Raw genomic sequence first — 19604 nt, 5'->3', positions numbered from 1 at the left:
TAAAATTTTAGTATGATACATATGAGCTATTTGAGATAATGAATTCGAACTAAAATGGCGTGTGTGTGTGTGTGTGTGTGTGTGTGTGTATTTGAGTGGAGCTGGGTCTTGAGGCAAATGCCTATAATTCCAGCAACTCAGGAAGTTGAGACAGAAGAATCACAAGTTCAAGGCCAGCCTGGGCAACTTACCAAGATCTTGTCTGAAAATAAAAAAAATAAAAAGGGCTGGAGATGTAGCACAGTGGTAGAGTGCCCTGGGTTCAATCTCTAGTACCAATCAATCAATCAATCAACTAAGTATAAGGGAGGAGGTGTTTCAAAATCAAAGAGATGCTCAGGGTATCCCAGGGTGTTGTATGGTCAGCCTTCATGGAGGTTCATAAGCAGGACAAAAGTTCTATTTCTGCTCAGAACCTTGGGAATTAAACAAGATGACCTCTTCAGTCTGCTTCTTATCTCATGATCCTTTAGGGTTAATTACATTTCATGGTAATATATCATTAGAAAAAAAAAAAAGCAGAAACTAAAGGCTCAGGTTCCAGAGCCAAACAGACTTCAGTCTGAATCCAACACATTACCATTTGGGATTGTCTATAAAAACTGTAATAAAAGTTCCAGGGCATTCCGAACTTTATATATAACTTTAAGGAAAGAAATCACTCAATCTTCTACTAAAACATGGACAAACAAGACAAAATTTCTTCCTGAAGTCATGGCAATGGCTGATCCCACCTTATCTTCACCTGAACCCTCTCTGGGTCGTCTATCTAGAGTTTGTCCTATGAATGCACAGCCCTTAAATGCTTTAGTAGATTTTCTCCTAAACAACACTCACATTACAGAACTTCAGATAAGTTTCTGGCATTTTACCAAGGTACAAGCACAAACTTGGCTGGAATTCAGCCCAGAAAAAAAAGTCAATTTGTTTTCTGTAGTCCAACATTCATTAAATGGCCTACAACTTGAACTCCTCTGCTTCGTGTTAATTAAATTTTTTAGAATGTGAAGGATCCTAGGTACAGTGCTATCTGATTTTTTTTATTCTAAAATAAAATACATCTTGGCTACCAAATTAATTGTCATCATTCACCTAATGCAAAAATCCTCTCTCTTCCATGTTCCTATCACATCCCTTGTTCTTTTACTCTCTCATTTATTACAGCATACTAAAGTGATATGTCTATGTGTTGGTCTCTCCCACTAAATTCTAAGCTTCCTGAGGGTATCATGTCTTAGTTATAGCAATCAGATTTGCAGGTAATCCTTACCACCCCGTGAGAAATTACAAATGTTGTTCAAAAAAGAGAAGCCGGGCGTGGTGGGGCATGCTTGTAATCCCCGCGCTTGGGAGGCAGAGACAGGAGGATCGCGCAGGTTCGAAGCCAGCCGTGCTGGCCTAAGAGACCCTGTTTCCACATAAAAAAAGTATAAAATAGATCTGGGAGTGTAGCCTGTGGGAGTGTAGCCCAGAGGTAGAAGGGCTTCCAGGAACCCCAGTACCACCAAAAACAAACAAAAAAAAGAGGCTGTATTACAAGAATAAATGCTGGAACCTAACTTTCTCACACTGAGTCTAAGCCCTGCCACTTTGGTTAGCTCAGGCAAGAATCTATGCCTCTGTGTACTCCTCTGTAGAATAGAAATAGTAATATTAATATACTTTGTAGAATTATAGGAATTTAATAAAGTAATTAGCAAATGCAAAATGCATATAACAGTGCTCTTAACTCATTACATGTATAAATAAATACATTTATCAATCCTTAATAAGTTTTAGCTAAGCCAGGCATGTGAGAGGCTGAGACCAGAGGATCACAGTTCACAGATAGCCTCAGCTACTTAGGCCCTTTGCAACTTAGTGAGACCCTGTCTCAAAATAAAGAAGAAAAAATAGGGCAGGGGGTATAGCTCGGAGGTCGAATGCCCCTGGGTTCCATTCCTAGGCCAACAAATTAATAATAATAATAATAATAATAATAGTAGTAGTAGTAGTAGTAGTAATAAGTTTTAGCTATCATCAAACTGGAAAATGGGGTGACCCTTTCATGGCTATGCAGTAACTTATCCCAAAGCATGCTGGGTCATCTTTAGACAAGACATTCTGCTCCAAAGGCATCAAGTGTATACCTGCGGACCACCATTCACCATTCTGGAAAATTCATCTCAGTCCCCCAGGAAGCCACCATCAGTTCATTGGTGTTCACACAAGACATGAAAAGTGATCTGCCCAGCTTGTTCTCATTCCTATTGCTCAGTCACAGATGACAGACAGAGTTGAACTGGGCTGACATGGTCAGGGTCAGGTATGTAAGTGGCAGGTCAAATAGAAGTCAGAGGTAGTTGATCCAAGAACTCAAGCCTCAAACAAAACAAACTCCAGTTACCTAGAGAATGTTCGCCTCAGTTACCTGCTGAGTGGCCCCGGACACTCACCTTGTGGAACTGCGGAGGGTATATCCGAGCAGCCCCGTGATTCAGCAGCAGTTGGTAGCAGATCTCAGGCTGGGCGGCAGGTCGCACAGAGGTGACCTTCAGCACGTACTGGATGGCGGCACAGCCGTTGATATCCATGAGGTTGGCCTCAGCTCCGGCTTCCAGCATCATGTGCATGAGCACGTGGTCGCAATTCCAGGCTGCCTTGTGGAGGGGAGATTTGAAGTCGTCATCCCGGGCGTTGACCTCGGCATTGTGGTCCAGCAGCGTGCGGCAGATGAGGTGATGTTCCCTGCTGTATTCCTGCTCTTTAAAGCGGAGCGACCAGTAGGCGGCGATGGCCAGCGGGGTCTCCATGTGGGCATTCACGCTGTCCACGATGGCCCCGTGCTCCACATAGAAGGCCACCAGCTCCGAGAGGCCGAAGTGGGCAGCCGTGTGCAAGGGCGTCTCCTCGTCCTGATTGTTGGTCTTCATGTTCACATTTGCACCTATAAAGGGAAAAAAGGGCAAACAATTATTTTAACATAATTTCCTAGTGTTGTCAAGATTCATTAAAGAGGGGCTAACTTCTGACTGCCATACAGTATACCCCACCCCAACACACACTCTCTCTCTCTCTCTCTCTCTCTCTCTCTCTCTCTCTCTCTCTCTCTCTCCAGTCTCACTTCTGACCCTTATAGATGTCACTCTTTAACTCTTTAGAAACAACTGCTCCTGGACACACTCCCAAAAAGAGGAAAAAATATTGAGTTTTGTTGTTGTTTTGTTTTTATTTGGTACTGGGGATCAAACCCAGTTTGTTTTCATGAAAGTGTATATTGCAAACACTGACATTCAGACAAGTAGCTTTAAAAATCATCGCTTGGCTGGGCATGGTGGTCCACGCTTGTAATCCCAGCATTCAGGAGGCTGAGACTGGAGGATTGTGGTTCGCGGACAGCCTCAGCTACTTAGGCCCTCTGCAACTCAGTGAGACCCGGTTTCAAAATAAAGAATAAAAAATAGGACAGGGGGTGTAGCTCGGAGGTCGAATGCCCCTGGGTTCCATCTCCAGACCCACAAAAATAAATAAATAAATAAATAAATAAATAAATCATCACTTGCAGCTGGGTGCAGTGATGTGTGCCTGTAATCCCAATACTCGGGACACTGAGACAGGAGAATCACAGGTTTGAGACCAGCCTTAGCAACTTATCAAGATCCTGTTTCAAAATAAAAAATGCTAAAAAAAAAAAAAAAAAGGGAGGCAGAGCGTGGGTATAGCTCTGGAAGAGAATGCCCCTGGGTTCAATTCTCAGTACCACCACACACACAAAAATTGAATCATTGATCACTTTGAATGTTTCACAAAACAGTGTTCCTCTTCTCTTTCAAAGCAGATGAACCAGCTGGGCGTGGTGGCGCACGCTTGTAATCCCCGCGCTTGGGAGGCAGAGACAGGAGGATCGCTCAGGTTCAAAGCCAGCCGCGCACGCTGGCTTAGGAGACCCTGTTTCCAAATTTAAAAAAAAATGTAAAAATAGGTCTGGGAGTGTAGCCCGAAGGTAGAAGGGCTTCCAGGAACCCCAGTACCACCAAAGCAGATGAACCTAATAGTTTGGTGCAGGCAAACTTGAATGGCATGAAAATTGTCTGTCCTTTCACTGAAATCATAGTATTAAACTGCTTAAGTCTCCAAAGCTGCTGCTTCTTTTTTTTTTTTTTTTTTTTGCGGGTCTGGGATGGAACCCAGAGGCATTTGACCTCTGAGCTACACCTCCTGCCCCATTTTTTATTCTTTATTTTGAAACAGGGTCTCACTGAGTTGCAGAGGGCCTCACTAATTAGCTGAGGCTGTCTGTGAACCGTTATCCTCCAGTCTCGCCTCCTGAATGCTGGGATTACAAGCCTGCGCCACCATGCCTGGTCTTCAAATCTTCTTTAGAATGCAAGACACACACACACACGCACACGCACACACACACTGCTTAGCCACTAAACTAGCCTAAAGGTCATAATTTGCATTAAAAAGGGTAGAAGCTAATATAATAGAAATATTCACTGAAAGAAAGAAAATAATATAGAGACTGCAACATGTCTGATTTATGGTTGACAAAGAATGTTAGAAATACATTTTTTTCCTGTGCTTGGAAAGCTCCTTGAAATTATTAGCCTAACCCACTTAGTTTTTAAACCAGGAAACTAAAGTGAATTTTATTTCTCTGTTAAGGAATGTTAAGTACTAGAATGGTCAACACGAGAAGCTGAAATCTTCCTTCTCTGATTTAATGGGGTGAACCAAATGACCCCTAGGGGGGCAACTCTATAATCAATTCTACCAGAAATGTTTATAGTCCCTTTAACTGTAAGACTGAAGAGACTTTTATTTTTATTATCACTGTTATTATGCCAATAACTAATATTTATTTAGCATTTACCCATGTGCAACATTCTGAGCTAAATTCCTTTCATTTATTGCCTCATTGAATCTTTCCAGCAACTCTTTGAAGTAAGCTCATTTATTATCCTAATTTTACAGATAAAGAAATTTGTACTAGAGTTAACAATTTACCAAAAGTACATCAAGCTAGTAAGGAGCAAAACCAAGGTCCGAAAGCAGACATCCTGACTCCAAAAATCCCTTATTACCTTACCATTATTCCTCACCATTATTTTTCCACAGGAAATTTTGTCTGTACATTACTCTCACTCAGTGTGTGAAAAGTAGATGATGGCAGAAGAGAAATTACGTTGCATTTGGTAAATGTTAAAAATCTGTTCTCTGCAAGTTGCTCTTTATGCCCTCATTTCCGGCTTCCCTGGCCCCACGAAATATATTGAGAAAAAGCAATGTTCCTGCAATCCTGCTCAGTGTACTGTACAAAATCAACCCTCCAGGAAGGCTTCTTAAGAGCACCTAGACTTTGCAAACTCTGAGACCATCTGGACATCTAAATTGCAGAAAGCAACGCTGTAAGGAAAGCCCATCTTCCACAGCACCTCTATGTTCATCAGTATTCTGCCCTGGAAGAGTTCCGAGCAAGGTCTTCTTTCGGGTCAGGTCTTCACCCCAGAGTGAAATGGAAAGAATAAGAATGTCTTCCCGGAAGCCATGTGCAGGGTCACTACAGACGCTGGAGACTTTCCAGTAAGGAAGAGAATCAAAGGGTCAGGATGAAATTTTTATAGGCCAAGTTGGAACAAACCTCATCCTTTATTTTTTTAATGGACTCAGACGTTTACAATTGATCCTTGACCTCTTGCTACAACTAGATGTGCGGCCTAGTTGCCTCTGCTGAATAGGAGCTCCTTATTTTTGTATGTGAATTGTGTCTTTGGGAGTAACTTTCCAGAGAATATATGAAATTGGACAATTTGACTACCTTATGTTTTTAAATCTCGTGACTTATTCAAGAAATTAGAAAGAAACAAATTCTTGGAAACTTTTGCAAATAGTTTAACGTGAAAATACAATGTATTCATCTCCGGGAGCTGTTATAATAAAGTAGTACATACTAGATAACTTGAAAAACTTTTATTCTTCCACAGCTGTGGAGACTTGAAGCCTGAAATTAAGATGCTGGCAGGGTTGATTCCTTCTTGGGGCTGTGGAGGAGATTGTCTCATTCTCTCTCCTGGATTCTGCTGGTGGCCCATCATCCTTGATGCTCCTTGTCTTGCAAATGTCTCATTCCAGTCTCTGCCTCTGCCTTCACATGGCTTCCTCTCTGTGTCTCTGTGTCTCCGCATAACCATCTTTTAAGGAGACACCAGTCATACGACACTAGGGACCCACCCAACTCCAGTATGACCTCATATTAATTTGCCTCTGTCACAACCCTGTTTCCAAACAAATTCACACACCAAGCTATTGGAGATTAGGACTTCAACATATCTCTTTTTGGCAGAGGTGAGAAGACACAATTCTACTTAAAACATGCAACACACATTACATAGTCTATAAGAATACATTTGTAAATAATAATTAAAAATTATTACAAAACCACTTCCCAAGTAGTCATATCCTGGGTCAAGAAATAAAACACATCTAGACCCAGAAAAGCCTTCCATTCTTCTATTGCCTTTTCCATAACAGCTCTATTCTGTCAGAGGAAACCATTATCAGATAACCAGGTCTATTTAAATGATCAGATCTTTGTATTTCTTTTTAATTTTACTGTGTGTGTGTGTGTGTGTGTGTGTGTGTGTGTGTGTGTGTGTTTTACTGGGAATTGAACCCAGGGGCACTTAATCACTGAGCTGTATTCCCAGCCCTATTATTATTTTTTTTTTAAACAGGGTCTTGGTAAGTTGCTGAAGCTGATATTAAACTTGTAATTCTTAAGCTGGGTGTGGTGGCGCACGCTTGTAATCCCTGCTTGGGAGGAAGAGACAGGAGGATCACGCAGGTTCGAAGCCAGCAGCTCTGGCTTAAGAGACCCTGTTTCCAAATAAAAATTTAAAAAAATAGGTCTGGGAGTGTAGCCCGGAGGTAGAAGGGTTTCTAGAAACCCCAGTACCACCAAAACAAAAACAAAAACAAAAAAACAAAACAAACAAACAAAAAAAAAAACCTTGTAATTCTTATGTCTTAGCCTTCCAAGTACTAGGATTACAGGTGTATGTCTCCACATCTAGTTTTTGCCATTAGATAGATACATGATAAATAGATGATAGATAGATAGATAGATAGATAGATGATAGATGATAAGTAGATAGATAGTTTAGTTTCACTTACTTTTGAGCTTAGAATAAATGAAATCAGTAACACTTTTTTTTTTTTTGCAGTACTGAGGATGAAACCCAGGGGCATTCTACTTCTGTGCTACACCCCCAGCCCTATTTTTTAGTCTTTATTTTGAAACAGGGTCTCACTGAGTTGAAAAGGGCCTCACTAAGAAGCTGAGGCTGTCTGCAACCCATGATCCTCCTGTTTCCGCCTCCCAAATGCTGGGATTTCAAGTGTAATCCTATGTCCGGCTAGGAACACATTTTTTTCTTTTTTTCTTTTTAATTTTTTATTGGTGCATTATATTCATACATCATATTGGGGTAAAAAACTTGTGTGTACATACATGTACACATCACCGATTTAACCCCTACCCAATTCCCACCCCATTCCCTCCCCAACCCTCCTTCCCTTGCTTGGCTTAGTGGTTGACTTCAATATGTTTAAATACATTGTGTGTTTTAGAGAATTTAGGAACACATTTTTTTATAACTTTCTTCTTTCACTCAACATTATGTTGGTGAAAACAATTTATGTTGTGCTGTTTAGCTAATTTTATTGTGTTCCTTCTTTTAGTTTAAGTAATCTACCATTTATCTATTCTACTAGTAAAGCAACACTAACCACTGCGAGCCTTCTCTTTCACTCTTGTATGTGCATGTGCAGAGGCCTCTCTATGTAACATTGCTGGACTAATGGGTACATTTGGCTGTGCCAGTTGATACTCTAATAAGTTATATGTGAGGTTCTCATTGTGACAACCCCTCAGTATTGGTATTTCCTGTCGATTTTAGCCAGTCTGGTGAGAGCAAAGTGTTATTTCCTTAGATCTGATTTCCCTAGCTACCAATTAAGTCAGACATATTTTAATATTTATATTGGTTTCCTATGTGCTAGCATATGCATTTCTATCTTATTGTATTATCACTTTAAACTCATTTTAAATAACTACATAATGTTTCATAGATTAAGTGTACATCCTTCAACTGGATAAGCAAGATTTTTCAAAATTTTTCAAAATTTTGAGCTTATAATTAATGCTACAATTAAGAATTGTCAGCAAATTTTAGAATTTCTTTTTTGGAATAAATTTCCCCCAAAAGAGAGTCATTAAGTTAGACCATCTGAAGGATGTTGACGGTCTTTGTGAATGATTACCTACTGTTGTATTCATTCTTTCTTCCTTGATGCATAAGAGTGGCTGTTTCATTCACCAGTATGTTTACATACTGTTATTTTAATTCTTACTAGTTGAGAAGGAAAAAATGATCTCATCTTATAAAAATCTGAATTCACACTTGATTAATGGAGTTTGAACACTTTCTTTGTAATTATTAACTTGGTGGCATTTCCTCTTTAGTTAATTGTCCAAATATTCATCTTTTTTATGTTGAATCTTTTCTACTTAATTTGCATTTTTATGAGCTCTTTATTAAGTTAGAATGTAACTCTATGCTATTATAATGCTATATATTTTAACCACTTTATTTAAATTTTTCCTAAATACAGTGATGATAACTTTGTGAGTTAAATTTGACTTTTTCTTTTTCCTTTGTATCAGAATGGCCTACTTCACTTCTTTCAGAAGTTGCATAACTATTCAGAATAACTGTAATATAAATATATTTATATATAATAAAAATTAAATATGTTATAATAAATGTAATAGATTTTTAAATGTTGAACATTTGTTTGAAGAATTGACATTCTTGTACTATGGAGTTCTTATGTTCTTATAAATATGGATGATGGTTTATGTAAAGGAAACCTAAATACATGCCCTGACACAATTTATAGTAATTTTCATCATAGGTGAGCCAGGTAAATTATTTAATTTATTTTGGGATTAAAGGAAAAGGGCCCTCCATGAACCTTTTAACTGATGCAAGGTGGTCTTCAGATGCAATCTGGAATGGTCACTAATGAGACAGAGTAAAAAAAATAAATAAATTTGCTCTGCATGATAAAAAAAAAAAGTGAGGCAAGGAAATTTCATGTTTCACCTGTGGGCAGTGGAGACCAAAGTTTCTGTGTGCTTAGAACAAAACAAAAAAAAACTTGTGAGATAGAAGAAAAATTTGAACATTAAGGATGGGAGCTGGCCACAGGAAAGGGCAGAGGCCCAAGAGAAGAGACACTTGTGGGGAAATGTTCTGAAACCAGGATTATGGAAGGGCTTTAGCATGGAGCTATTAATATTATATTGTTCCTGTCCTGCCAGAATCTCCTTTCACTACCTCCAACACGTTTCATTAATTTTGTCTATCTACTTAGGAGAGCTCAGAGGTTGGCTGACCGTCCACCATCAGTTGTCATTGTGGCTCCATCTGCTGGGCTTTGCTCCTCCCTACAGGCCCTCAGAGCCATCCTCACCTAAGCACCCACTCACCCCAAGTTCCTTCATGTCCAAGAGCTGCAAGGGAGTGGGAATGGATCTCTACCACTACAGAAACTCTCATCCCTCTGTCTTCTCACACTTGAGGGAATCCACATCCCTCCCTCATTCCCCTAAAGCAGCTCCTCTGTCCAGATGGTCTTGATTTCTTAAGAGCTTTGTGTAAAGAGATGAGTGTTGAGATGGAGAATCAACACAGAACCATGCTTCCAACTTTTCCTTCCCTATTCTGCAGTGAGCACCAAAGATAATATTATCTACCTTTACACGTAGCTTTGAAAATAAATATGATGCCTAGATAACATGTATAAGCAAAACTATGATTGCTACAGATAATATGAATGACAATGATACAGCATAAAATTCAATGTGTTAATGTTTGAGACTCTCCTAATTGACATAATGTATCCCTTGAACCCATATGTAGAAGCTGAACAGCTACATGTATGATCTGATGTGATGTTTTATATTGTACTCTGAATACCACAAGCATCATTGCCACAGTGAGTGGTATTCTGGAATAAGGGGGGAAAAAGATCTTGGAAAAGTTCTAAATGAATCAAACCCGATATCACCTTGATTTTTCTTTGTGTGGCATTGAAAATTGAATCCAGGGGCACTCTACCACTGACCTACACCCCCAACCCTCTTTACTTTTAATTTTGAAACAGAATCTATCTCACTAAGTTGCGCAGATTGGCCTCAAACTTGCTGCCCTTCTGTCTCAGCCTCCCTCATACTAAATTACAGGCATGTGCCACTACACCCAACTTCCACTTGGTTTTTAACATAGTTATATTCCCAAAATATTCATATTTATCTAAAAGTCAAAATTATGTTATTTTTTAGCCGGGCGTGGTGGCGCACGCTTGTAATTCCCGCGCTTGGGAGGCAGAGACAGGAGGATTGCGCTGGTTCGAAGCCAAGCCGCGCTGGCTTAAGGGACCCTGTTCCCAAATAAAAATATAAAAATAGGTCTGGGAGTGTAGCCCGGAGGTTGAAGGGATTCCAGGAACCCCAGTACCACCAAAAAAAAATTATGTTATTTTTATATATAAAATGGAGTTGTTAGGACTCTCATTTTACTACATCTAAATATCTATTATTACAAAAGCATCAAATCTAAGATTGTTTTACAAATTATAAAATAGTCAAACATATAGAAAATGGCAGAAGATATGATGACAGATACTTAGATACCATCTCCATATTTAACAGATAGTCATTTTTGCCATATTTACTTTAGTTTTCTTTCTTTTTTCCAAGGTCTAGTTTTACAGGGAAACCTAACTCACTGTTTCTTTTCCTCTTTTCACTTTCTTTCTTCACAGAGATAACTACGATTCTTAAGTTGATATTTAGCCAGATGTGGTGGCACAAGCTTGTAATCTCAGTACTTGGGAGGCTGAGACAAGAGAATCTCAGCTTCAAGACAGCCTCAGCTATTAGTGAGGCCCTCTACAACTTAGTGAGACTCTGTTTCAAAATAAAGAATAAAAAAAATAGGGCTAAGAGTGGATCTCAGAGGTAGACGGTCCCTGGGTTCCATCCCCAGTATTGTAAAAAACTAAAATAAAATAAAAAATAAAGTTGATATTTGTTAAACAATTTTGACTACTGCTTTTGACTTTGTAATGAGTAAAATTATTTTATGTCTATGTATTTTTCTGGTTGCATTGTTTTAAACAACTGTGCACCTGCCATTGCAAGGGAAAAAGAAAAAGAAAATGGAATATTATGCTAAATGAGATTAGTCAGTCACAAAAAGTAAAAAGTTGGATGCTGCTGAGCATGCATGGTGGTGCACGCTTGTAATCCCCAGGCTTGGGATGTGGAGACAGGAGGATTGCACAGGTTCGAAGCCAGCGGCACTGGCTTGAGACCCTGTTTCCAAATAAAATATAAAAATAAGTCTTGGAGTGTAGCCCAGAGGTAGAAGGGTTTCCAGGAACCCCAGTGCCACCAAAAAAAAAAGTTGGATGATCTCCCCAATATGTAAAAGCTAGCAAGAAAATGGGTCATAGGAGGAACTCTAGACAAAGAAGGAGATACTCCAGATGACCAAATACGGCAACCTAACTGAGGGAGGGAGAAAGAGGGAAATTCTCTAATGCACATGATGTTCATTAACAAACATATAAATGTCAATCACTAAGCCAAACATGAGAAGGAAGGAGGGGAAGCGAATGGGGTGGGGATTGGTTAAGGGCTAATTGGGTGATGTGTGCATGTATACCTCCACCATCTTGTACTCCACTAAGATGTATGACTACAATGCACCAATAAAAAAATTAAAAGAGAAGAAGATGGGAAACGTCTTGCTTCTAGGCCTCCAGGTTGGTCACCTTCTAAATTGTACAGCTGTTGTAGCTTCAATATATGTGAGGACAGAGAAGCTATTAATGGGGTTAATAGTAAGAATTGGAGAAGGAATTTGGTTGGATTTTAGAATCCTCATTAGTTGCCTGTTTTCATCTGAGCTGTTTCCGTTCAGCCTGGTTAGCTTACAGTTGGTCTCAACTTAAAACTACACCCACCTCCACTCGAGGGCCTGCTGTAGGTTTTTGTGTAAGTAAAGGCAGCATGTTTGTTCAGCATTCCTTTATGAAAACATTAATAAGATGTACTGTCTTTGGAGCATTCGCTAAGAGTTTTGCATATATTGTCTCACCTATGATTAATAGTAAGCATTCCTTTGAAACATCTATTATTCAAAGGTTAGATCTCCTTTTTTCTATTCAGAGCTTTTCATTTTCTGCATGTTCTGGAACTGTATCTCAAGTCGGCTTCTTTGTCAAGGATGCAATTTTGTACAGTGTCAAGTTTGTTATTAACTGTCACCAAAGCATATTTTCAGTTGGCTGCTTTGTTCTTGTTTCAATTTTGCCCTTTCAGGCTACAATCTAAAGCAAATATATTTTCTTGTATCTTCCATAGTCTTGTCTTAAATGAAATCTTAAATGAAATACCATTTTCCTTAAGGTCCCATTTCTCTAATACTCCCATCCTCTCTGGTCTGAAGTTGAAAACTACTTTCTTCTAGATCAACCAGAACCATCACTTCCTTGCCCTGTGTACATCATCCTTCAAGGCTTATGTCACCCAGCGAGGTTGTTCTTTATCCTTTCTTATTAGATAATATTACTAACTCCCGGTGACTTTCCCATTTTCACTGAAGATACAGGCATCTCACTCAGCCTTTCTTTTATCTCTGTCCTGACACCATCCCACAAAGCCTTTGTGGATGCCCTATCCAACATCCTTACACTCACAATTCCTCAATCTTCCAGGGTAAATTGCTTTAGACTACCAAAAATCTCATTGGACCTTCCTACAGCAGACTCCCTGTTAAGAGCTCTGCGTTTCTCCACTTCTCCTGTTAGACTCAGTTTAAGTTACTCATTCTAGTTTCCCAGTTGCATCTCCATCTTACCCTTAGCTAGGTCAGTCAATCCTCGTTGATGGACAATATACTCTAGATTTCCCTTAGGCAAGGATTTAATCAGGATAAACTAAATCGGTGTTGTGACAGCATTCAAATCTCAGAGGCTTAGCACAATGGTTTCTTTCTCACTCTCACATAACACACTGTTGTCCCAGGTGGCAATCCAGAGGGTCAAATGTCCTCGATTTCATCCCTCTGGAATCTAAGCTACCCTGATCTGTGCTTTGTCATCTCTATCTGATGTTTCTTTGACCATCACCGGAGGAAGACTTTGACCATCCCACCCAAGCTTTTCACCTCATGAAGCCTAAAAGTGCCTCTTATTTCATCTGATCATATATCACTAGCTAGAAAAGTCATTATGCCTACTGAACTTGGAGGGAACTAGAAAGTGTGATCTTCCCTGAGCTTGGAGGGAAAAAGGAAAATAACTCAATTTAAAAATGAACAGGCCAAAGCTAGGCGTGGTTGCATATTTCTGTAATCCCAGTACTTAGGAGGGTGAGACAGGAGAATTACAGGTTCAAGACCACCCTCATCACCTTAACAAAACTCTTAGCAATCTACTGAGATTCTGTTTCAAAACAAAAATAAAATAAAATAAAACTGAGCATGGTGGTGCATGCCTGTAATCTTAGTACCTGGAAGGCTGAGACAGGAGGCCTATGAGTTTGATACCAGACTCAACAACTAAGCAAGATCCTCTTTCAAAATATTTTTAAATAATCTTTGTAAAAGGCTGGGGGTATAACTAAGAGGTAGAACGCCCATAGGTTCAATACCCAATAGTAAAAATAAATAAGTTAATTATTTTTTGTAATAAAATAAGGCAGCCAGGGTGGTGGCACACACCTGCAATGCCAGTACTCGGGAGGCTGAGACAGGGATAGCAGGGTCAAGAACAGCTACACCAATGCAGCAAGACTCTCAGCAACCTAGCAAGATCCTGTTTCAAAACAAAAACTTTAAAAAGGGCTGGGGTATATCTCAGAAGTAGGATGCCCCTTGGTTTAATCCTGAGCACCACAAAAAAAAAAAAAGAGCAAAGATAATGGTGACCATTGTCTCTACCTCTGCTGACTTGCAGATAATTTCAGCAGGTTGCAACAAAACAAATGAACAACAACAAAAAAAAAAAAGCTGATTGATTCAACACTTACCTTAACCTCCCTCTTTTTATTTTAGAAGTCTTTCCTCTGATTCAAGGCCAAAATCAATGATGGCTAAAGGTCCATCTTTGCAACTGACCACATGCCCAGCAATAGAATGTTACCCCATAAATAATTTTTCTGTACTACATATCCAATGCCTGCCTTTCTCATGACTATTTGCCCTGTTTTCTAAGCACACTTGAGCTTTTCCCCAACTTTTTCTTCCTTTTAGGTACCCTTCAATTTCTCTCAGTCCCTTTTGGAGCAAACTTCTTGAAATTTCTATGCTTTCTGCACCTACTTTCTCATCACCTAAACACCTCTCAGTCCATCAAAATCTGCCTCCATCTCACATGGACTACTCTGATAATGGACACCAGTGGCCTACAACTGATCACTGCCACTCACCTTCAACAATTATTTTACTACGCTTCTTGGCGATATTCAAGGGTGTTGATGGTGTGCTGTGTGTGTGTGTGTGTGTGTGTGTGTGTGTGTGTGTGTGTGTGTGTGTTTTTTACTGGGGATTGAACTCAGGAGCATTATACCTCTGAGCTACACCCCCAGACCTATTTTTTTTTAAACAGAGTCTTCTTAAATTGCCAGAGACCTTGCTAATTTGCTGAGGCTGGCCTTGAACCTGCGATCCTCCTGTCTCAGCCCCCCGCAAAGTACTAGGATTACAGGCATGTGCCACCACACTGGGCTAATGGTGTACTTGTTAAAATTGCATTTTCTTCAACTTTTTCGCAAGTGCTTTCGTCTTCCTCTCTAGCTGTTCCTTAGTGATTTTTCTATAATCCTCTCCTTTCCTTGCCCATTGCATTTCTGTATTCCCCTCCACACACACTGCCCTGTCTGATCATTATCTTTGTGCTCTTCTTCTTGTATATAACTTCCTTGAGAAATTGTAACTACTCTTTTTCACTTTATCTATGAACAGACAACTCTCAATATTATATGAAGTCATATATCTGACAAAGATCTTTAAACACAATATGTAAAGAGAACTATTACAACTCAATAGTAGAAGGGCAAATAACCCAACTTTAAAATGAGCAAAGTACATAAATAAACATATAAAGAAAGCAAGCAAGTGGACAATAACATATGAAGACGTTCTTGATTTTATTGGCCATCATAGAAATGCATATCGACCACTAGGTATCATATCCATACCTACTAGGATGAATATGATTTAAAAAAAAAAGACAGAAGAATGAGTGTTAGCAAAGATGTGAAGAAATAGGAATCCTCCAGCACTGATGGGGGGAAGGATGCAGTCACTTTGGAAAACGTGATGGCAATTTCTCAAAAAGTTAAACACAGTTTACTGTATGACCCAGAAATCCCAGCTTCACTAACATTCCTAAGTATGTACTCAAAGAAAATGATAACACGTGTCCGTACCAAAAAATTAAGTATGAACATTCATAACGGCTAAAAGAGAAACACTAAAAGAGAAACAATCCAAATATCTACCAACTGGGGAGTGGAGGAATAAAATGTGAGATCTCCATAGAATGGAATAATATCATTCATTAATAAAATGCAATGAAACACTAATATATTATTTCATTGTTTTAAGAAGCATGGAAAACATATTAAATGAAAATAGCCAGGTATAGGCCACTTATTGTATGATTCCATTTATATGAGAAGTTCAGAACAGAATTCAGAAACAGAAAGTAAGCTAGTGATTGCCTGTGAGCAGGAATTGGAGGAAAGTGTGAGGTGATTGCTCAAGGACGCAGCACGTCTCACTGGGTAATGGAATGTTCTAGAATTGATTGTGGTGATGACTGCATAACAAATATTTATTGATCCCCTGCTATGTACCAACTCCTGTTCTAAGCTCTGGAAATACCATATTAAATAAGACAGACAATGTCACCAAGCTCATGGAGTTGACATGCTAGTAAAGAAGATGGACAAGAAGTATGCCCGTACTTAATAAGACAAAGAAAGAATAAAGCTGGGTTGGTGATGGGAAATGATGAAGGAAAAGATGAAGTTTTCCCATAAAGGATGTGACTTTTGAGCACTGAGGAGGTGAACCCTCTGAAGCTTGTGGGGAAAGGCTTTCCTGGCCAAAGCAGCAGCAGGAGGAAAGGTTCTGAGTAGGAACAAATTTGGTGTGTCAAAAAACGCAAAGAAGGCGAGCACAGAAAGAGGTAAGTAACAGAGGGACTGGTAGGAAGTAAGTTAGGAAAATGACAAAGAACCCGGCACTGGGTGTAGAAACGACCTGGTTCACCCTTTGTCCCTTGGGCTGACTGTGTGGAGGGCGACTGTAAAAGAGAAGAATGTGAGCCAGGCATGATGGCGCACGCTTGTAATCCCAGGCTGAGACAGGAGGATCGCAGTTTGTGGACAGCCTCAGCTACTTAGTGAGGCCCTTTGCAACTCAGTGAGACCCTGTTTCAAAATAAAGAATAAAAAATAGGGCTGGGGATATAGCTCAGAGGTAGAATGCCCCTGGTACCACACACACACACACACACAAAAACAACAACAATATGAAAGCAGAAAACTTATCGGAAGTCTCTTATAGTTCAGGAATAAACACTGTGACTTGGGGTCAGAAAGCCACAGTGTAGGTGATGGGAAGTGGTCAGACCAGAGAGATGTTGACGGTGCCCACAGGTCTCATTGTTACAGGGTGAAAGGAAAACTGAGTAAACAAGAAACCTGCGAGGCTTGGGCTTAGCCAAAGAAAGAAAAGAATTGGGGTGTCTCGGTGATGCACACAGAGGCAGGGACAGGAACACAGCTTCATCTGGATTTGGGAAGTTTGAGGTGATACTGAACATCATGGGGAGATGGGTGACACTGAGCAGGACAGATGAGTCTGGAGTATGTGGAAGCAGGTCAAGCTGGAGATACCAATGTGGAGTGAACAGTATCTTGTGATATTCTGAACCCAAGGCCTTGATGAGCACACCCAGATTCAAGCCAAGAGAGGAAGACTAGTGGTGCTCACCAACACTTTAACCCAGAAAAGAGAAAGAGCTTCAGTGCAAATGACCAAAGAGAGCCCAGTGAAGAAGTAGAAAATCCACTCGGCTCTAAAAAGGATAATCAAACTAAACTCTTTTACACTTGCCTGTTCTTATAACAAGTTTGTTCTTTAACCGCTACCTGTATTTTTTTAACCATATTGAAAACAGGAAGCAAATCTCACGAACCACTTCCCTCTGTCTCCCGAAGCAAATCTTTCTCATATCAAAGCTTATCTGCCAGCTCCTCAGATTATTGCTTCTTGTCCCTTGGGAGGCAGATGTTTTTCATGGAACCCATGTTTATTTATCATTTTGTTTATTTTAAACTTACTCAACCTTAAAGAAAAGATAGCTTGCGAGATGTGCTGCTGGAGAACAATCAAGACACAGACGCTGAGCTCAGTCACCTTATACGTATTTCATTTTTTTATCTTTTTAATTCCAAAACCCACTGATTAAAATTTAGCAGAGTAATGATAGATAAGACTTAACAACTCAGGGTTTGGAAAATATACCATTGCTATGCTATTTTGTACTGATCTTGTTGAGCTCATGAAGTCAGTCTCTTACGGTTGGAATGGTGTTCTTGCTGTAGGAAATAAATACTATTATTGTCATTGGACTGAAAAAGAGGTTAATCCTGAGAACTTTTTTTTTTTTTAAGAAAAAGACTATGAATTTGGAGATGTGAATAAGGACTTCCTCCTCAACCCAGGGGGGAAAAAAACCTGCTTGTTTTGGTGTCAGAGCAGGAAGTCTGGACCAGCCCCAGTGGTGGAGTTGATAGCCCTGGCTACAGAAAGGCAGGGCAGGCAGGAAACCAGGAGACATTGCCAGTGTCCCAAGCTGGTGGAAACAGAGGTGTTTTCACCTATAAAACATTTAGAAGATCCTCAGGGTTGAATGGAAGAGGGGAACTGTTTCTCTGAGCTGCCTTTGTATTCCTGCCTTAGCCCTGCCCATTGTCTCCTGGGGTATGGTAGAAGCCATGTCCTCTTCAAATTTGGTCAGAATTAAGCAGACATCTTCAGCATGTTCGCTCCTTGCAGAAACCCAGTTTTGCAATTATCTTCCCCTGAGCTGTCAGGACAATAGTCCCTCTTGGGTGAGACAGAATATTTTCCATAAACTCCATGTTAGACTTCTTTCTAAGATATGTGTAAGAAAGGTGGAGACTACAGAATCTCCTCAAGTGCCTGACACGTTGCATGCTGTGAGATGTATTCTCAATGAATATGAATGAATAAAGAAGCTGAGTGGAGGAAGCATTAGTGCCTCCCAAAGCCAGACACTGAACGTGTGACAATTCGACCTCTTTGTTCAACTCCTGGGGAGACATCTGCCAATTTTGCTTCAGAGAATAGAGCCTATGACATCTGATCCAGAATGTACCTCCTAATCTAGTACCTTTGATGATATAATTAATAGAAATCTTACTCATTCTTTGGTCTATAGTTTATATAGCTTATGTAGCTGTTGCTGGTGGACTTTTTTTTTTGGTATTTCTGTTTTTGTTTTGTTTGCGGTACTGGGGATGAAACTCAGGGACTCTCTGCCTCTGAGCTACACCCCAGATGTTTTTATATTTACTTAGAGACAGGCTCTAAGTTGCCTAGGCTGGTTTCAAGCTTTCAGTCCTTCTGCCTCAAACCCCCAAGTCGCTGTGATTATAGATGTGTGCCATTGCACTGAGCTAGTTTGTTTGTTGGGGAACTGAAGGGTTACTGTGAATTGGACCCAGAGGCATTCTCCCTCTGAGTTACACCCCAAGACTTTTTTTTTAATTGGATCTTGCTAAGTTGCTGAAGATCTTACTAAATTGCTGAGGCTGGCTTCCTATCTCGCCCTCCCAAGTACTGGGATTACAGGTGTGCCCAGCTTCGTATTGAACTTTTAATAGACAATTTAATAGTAAATAGGAAGAAATGTATTATCTCAGGTCTGTGTTAGCCCAGAAGAACTCTTTGTGTCAAAATCATGTTGTTGGTGAGAAAAAACAAGCTGGGCGTGGTGGGGCACAATTGTAATCTCAGTACTTGGGAGGCTGAGACAATCGCACATTCATGGCCATTTCAGCTACTCAGTGAGGCCCTCTGCAACTTAGTGAGACCCTGTTTCAAAATAAAGAATAAAAAATAAGGCTGGTGTGTAACTCGGGGGTAGAATGGCTCATGTTCAATCCCCAGTACCACAAAAGGAAGAGTCACTATAATTGAGGCAATATAAAGGCTTCTGATGTGATCATGGACATAAACACCTGAGTACAATGAAGGCCGGACTTAGAGTTCTGAAGGTCAAGGACTGAGTTCAGATCGGTAATCTATGTCAGAAGCCAAATCTATCCTGAATGACGGTGGAAGCAAAACCGAGCAGCAGGTGGCCAAGTCCTGAGCAGGAAACGGCCAGTGCTGCCGTCGAGGCCTGTGCTTAGATGAGGTGGATGCTGACTGTATTGGTTTCCTATT

At 40.1% G+C, this 19604-nt stretch overlaps 1 protein-coding gene across 1 annotated transcript in view; it reads right to left on the bottom strand.

Moving 5' to 3' along the window:
• Positions 1-19604, bottom strand: part of ASB4 (ankyrin repeat and SOCS box containing 4) — a gene marked incomplete at both ends in the record, with an annotated part of 55036 nt that overhangs the window by 11849 nt on the left and 23583 nt on the right. Inside the window, one exon of the mRNA XM_080701037.1 lies at positions 2436-2926. Coding sequence (XP_080557163.1) covers positions 2436-2926 — 491 coding nt within the window. The remainder of the gene's footprint in view (positions 1-2435; positions 2927-19604) is intronic.

The sequence above is a fragment of the Muscardinus avellanarius genome (genome assembly GCF_963383645.1).
Source record: "Muscardinus avellanarius genome assembly, chromosome: 9".
Lineage (NCBI taxonomy): Eukaryota > Metazoa > Chordata > Mammalia > Rodentia > Gliridae > Muscardinus > Muscardinus avellanarius.
This window is presented reverse-complemented; position numbering and strand designations above follow the sequence as displayed.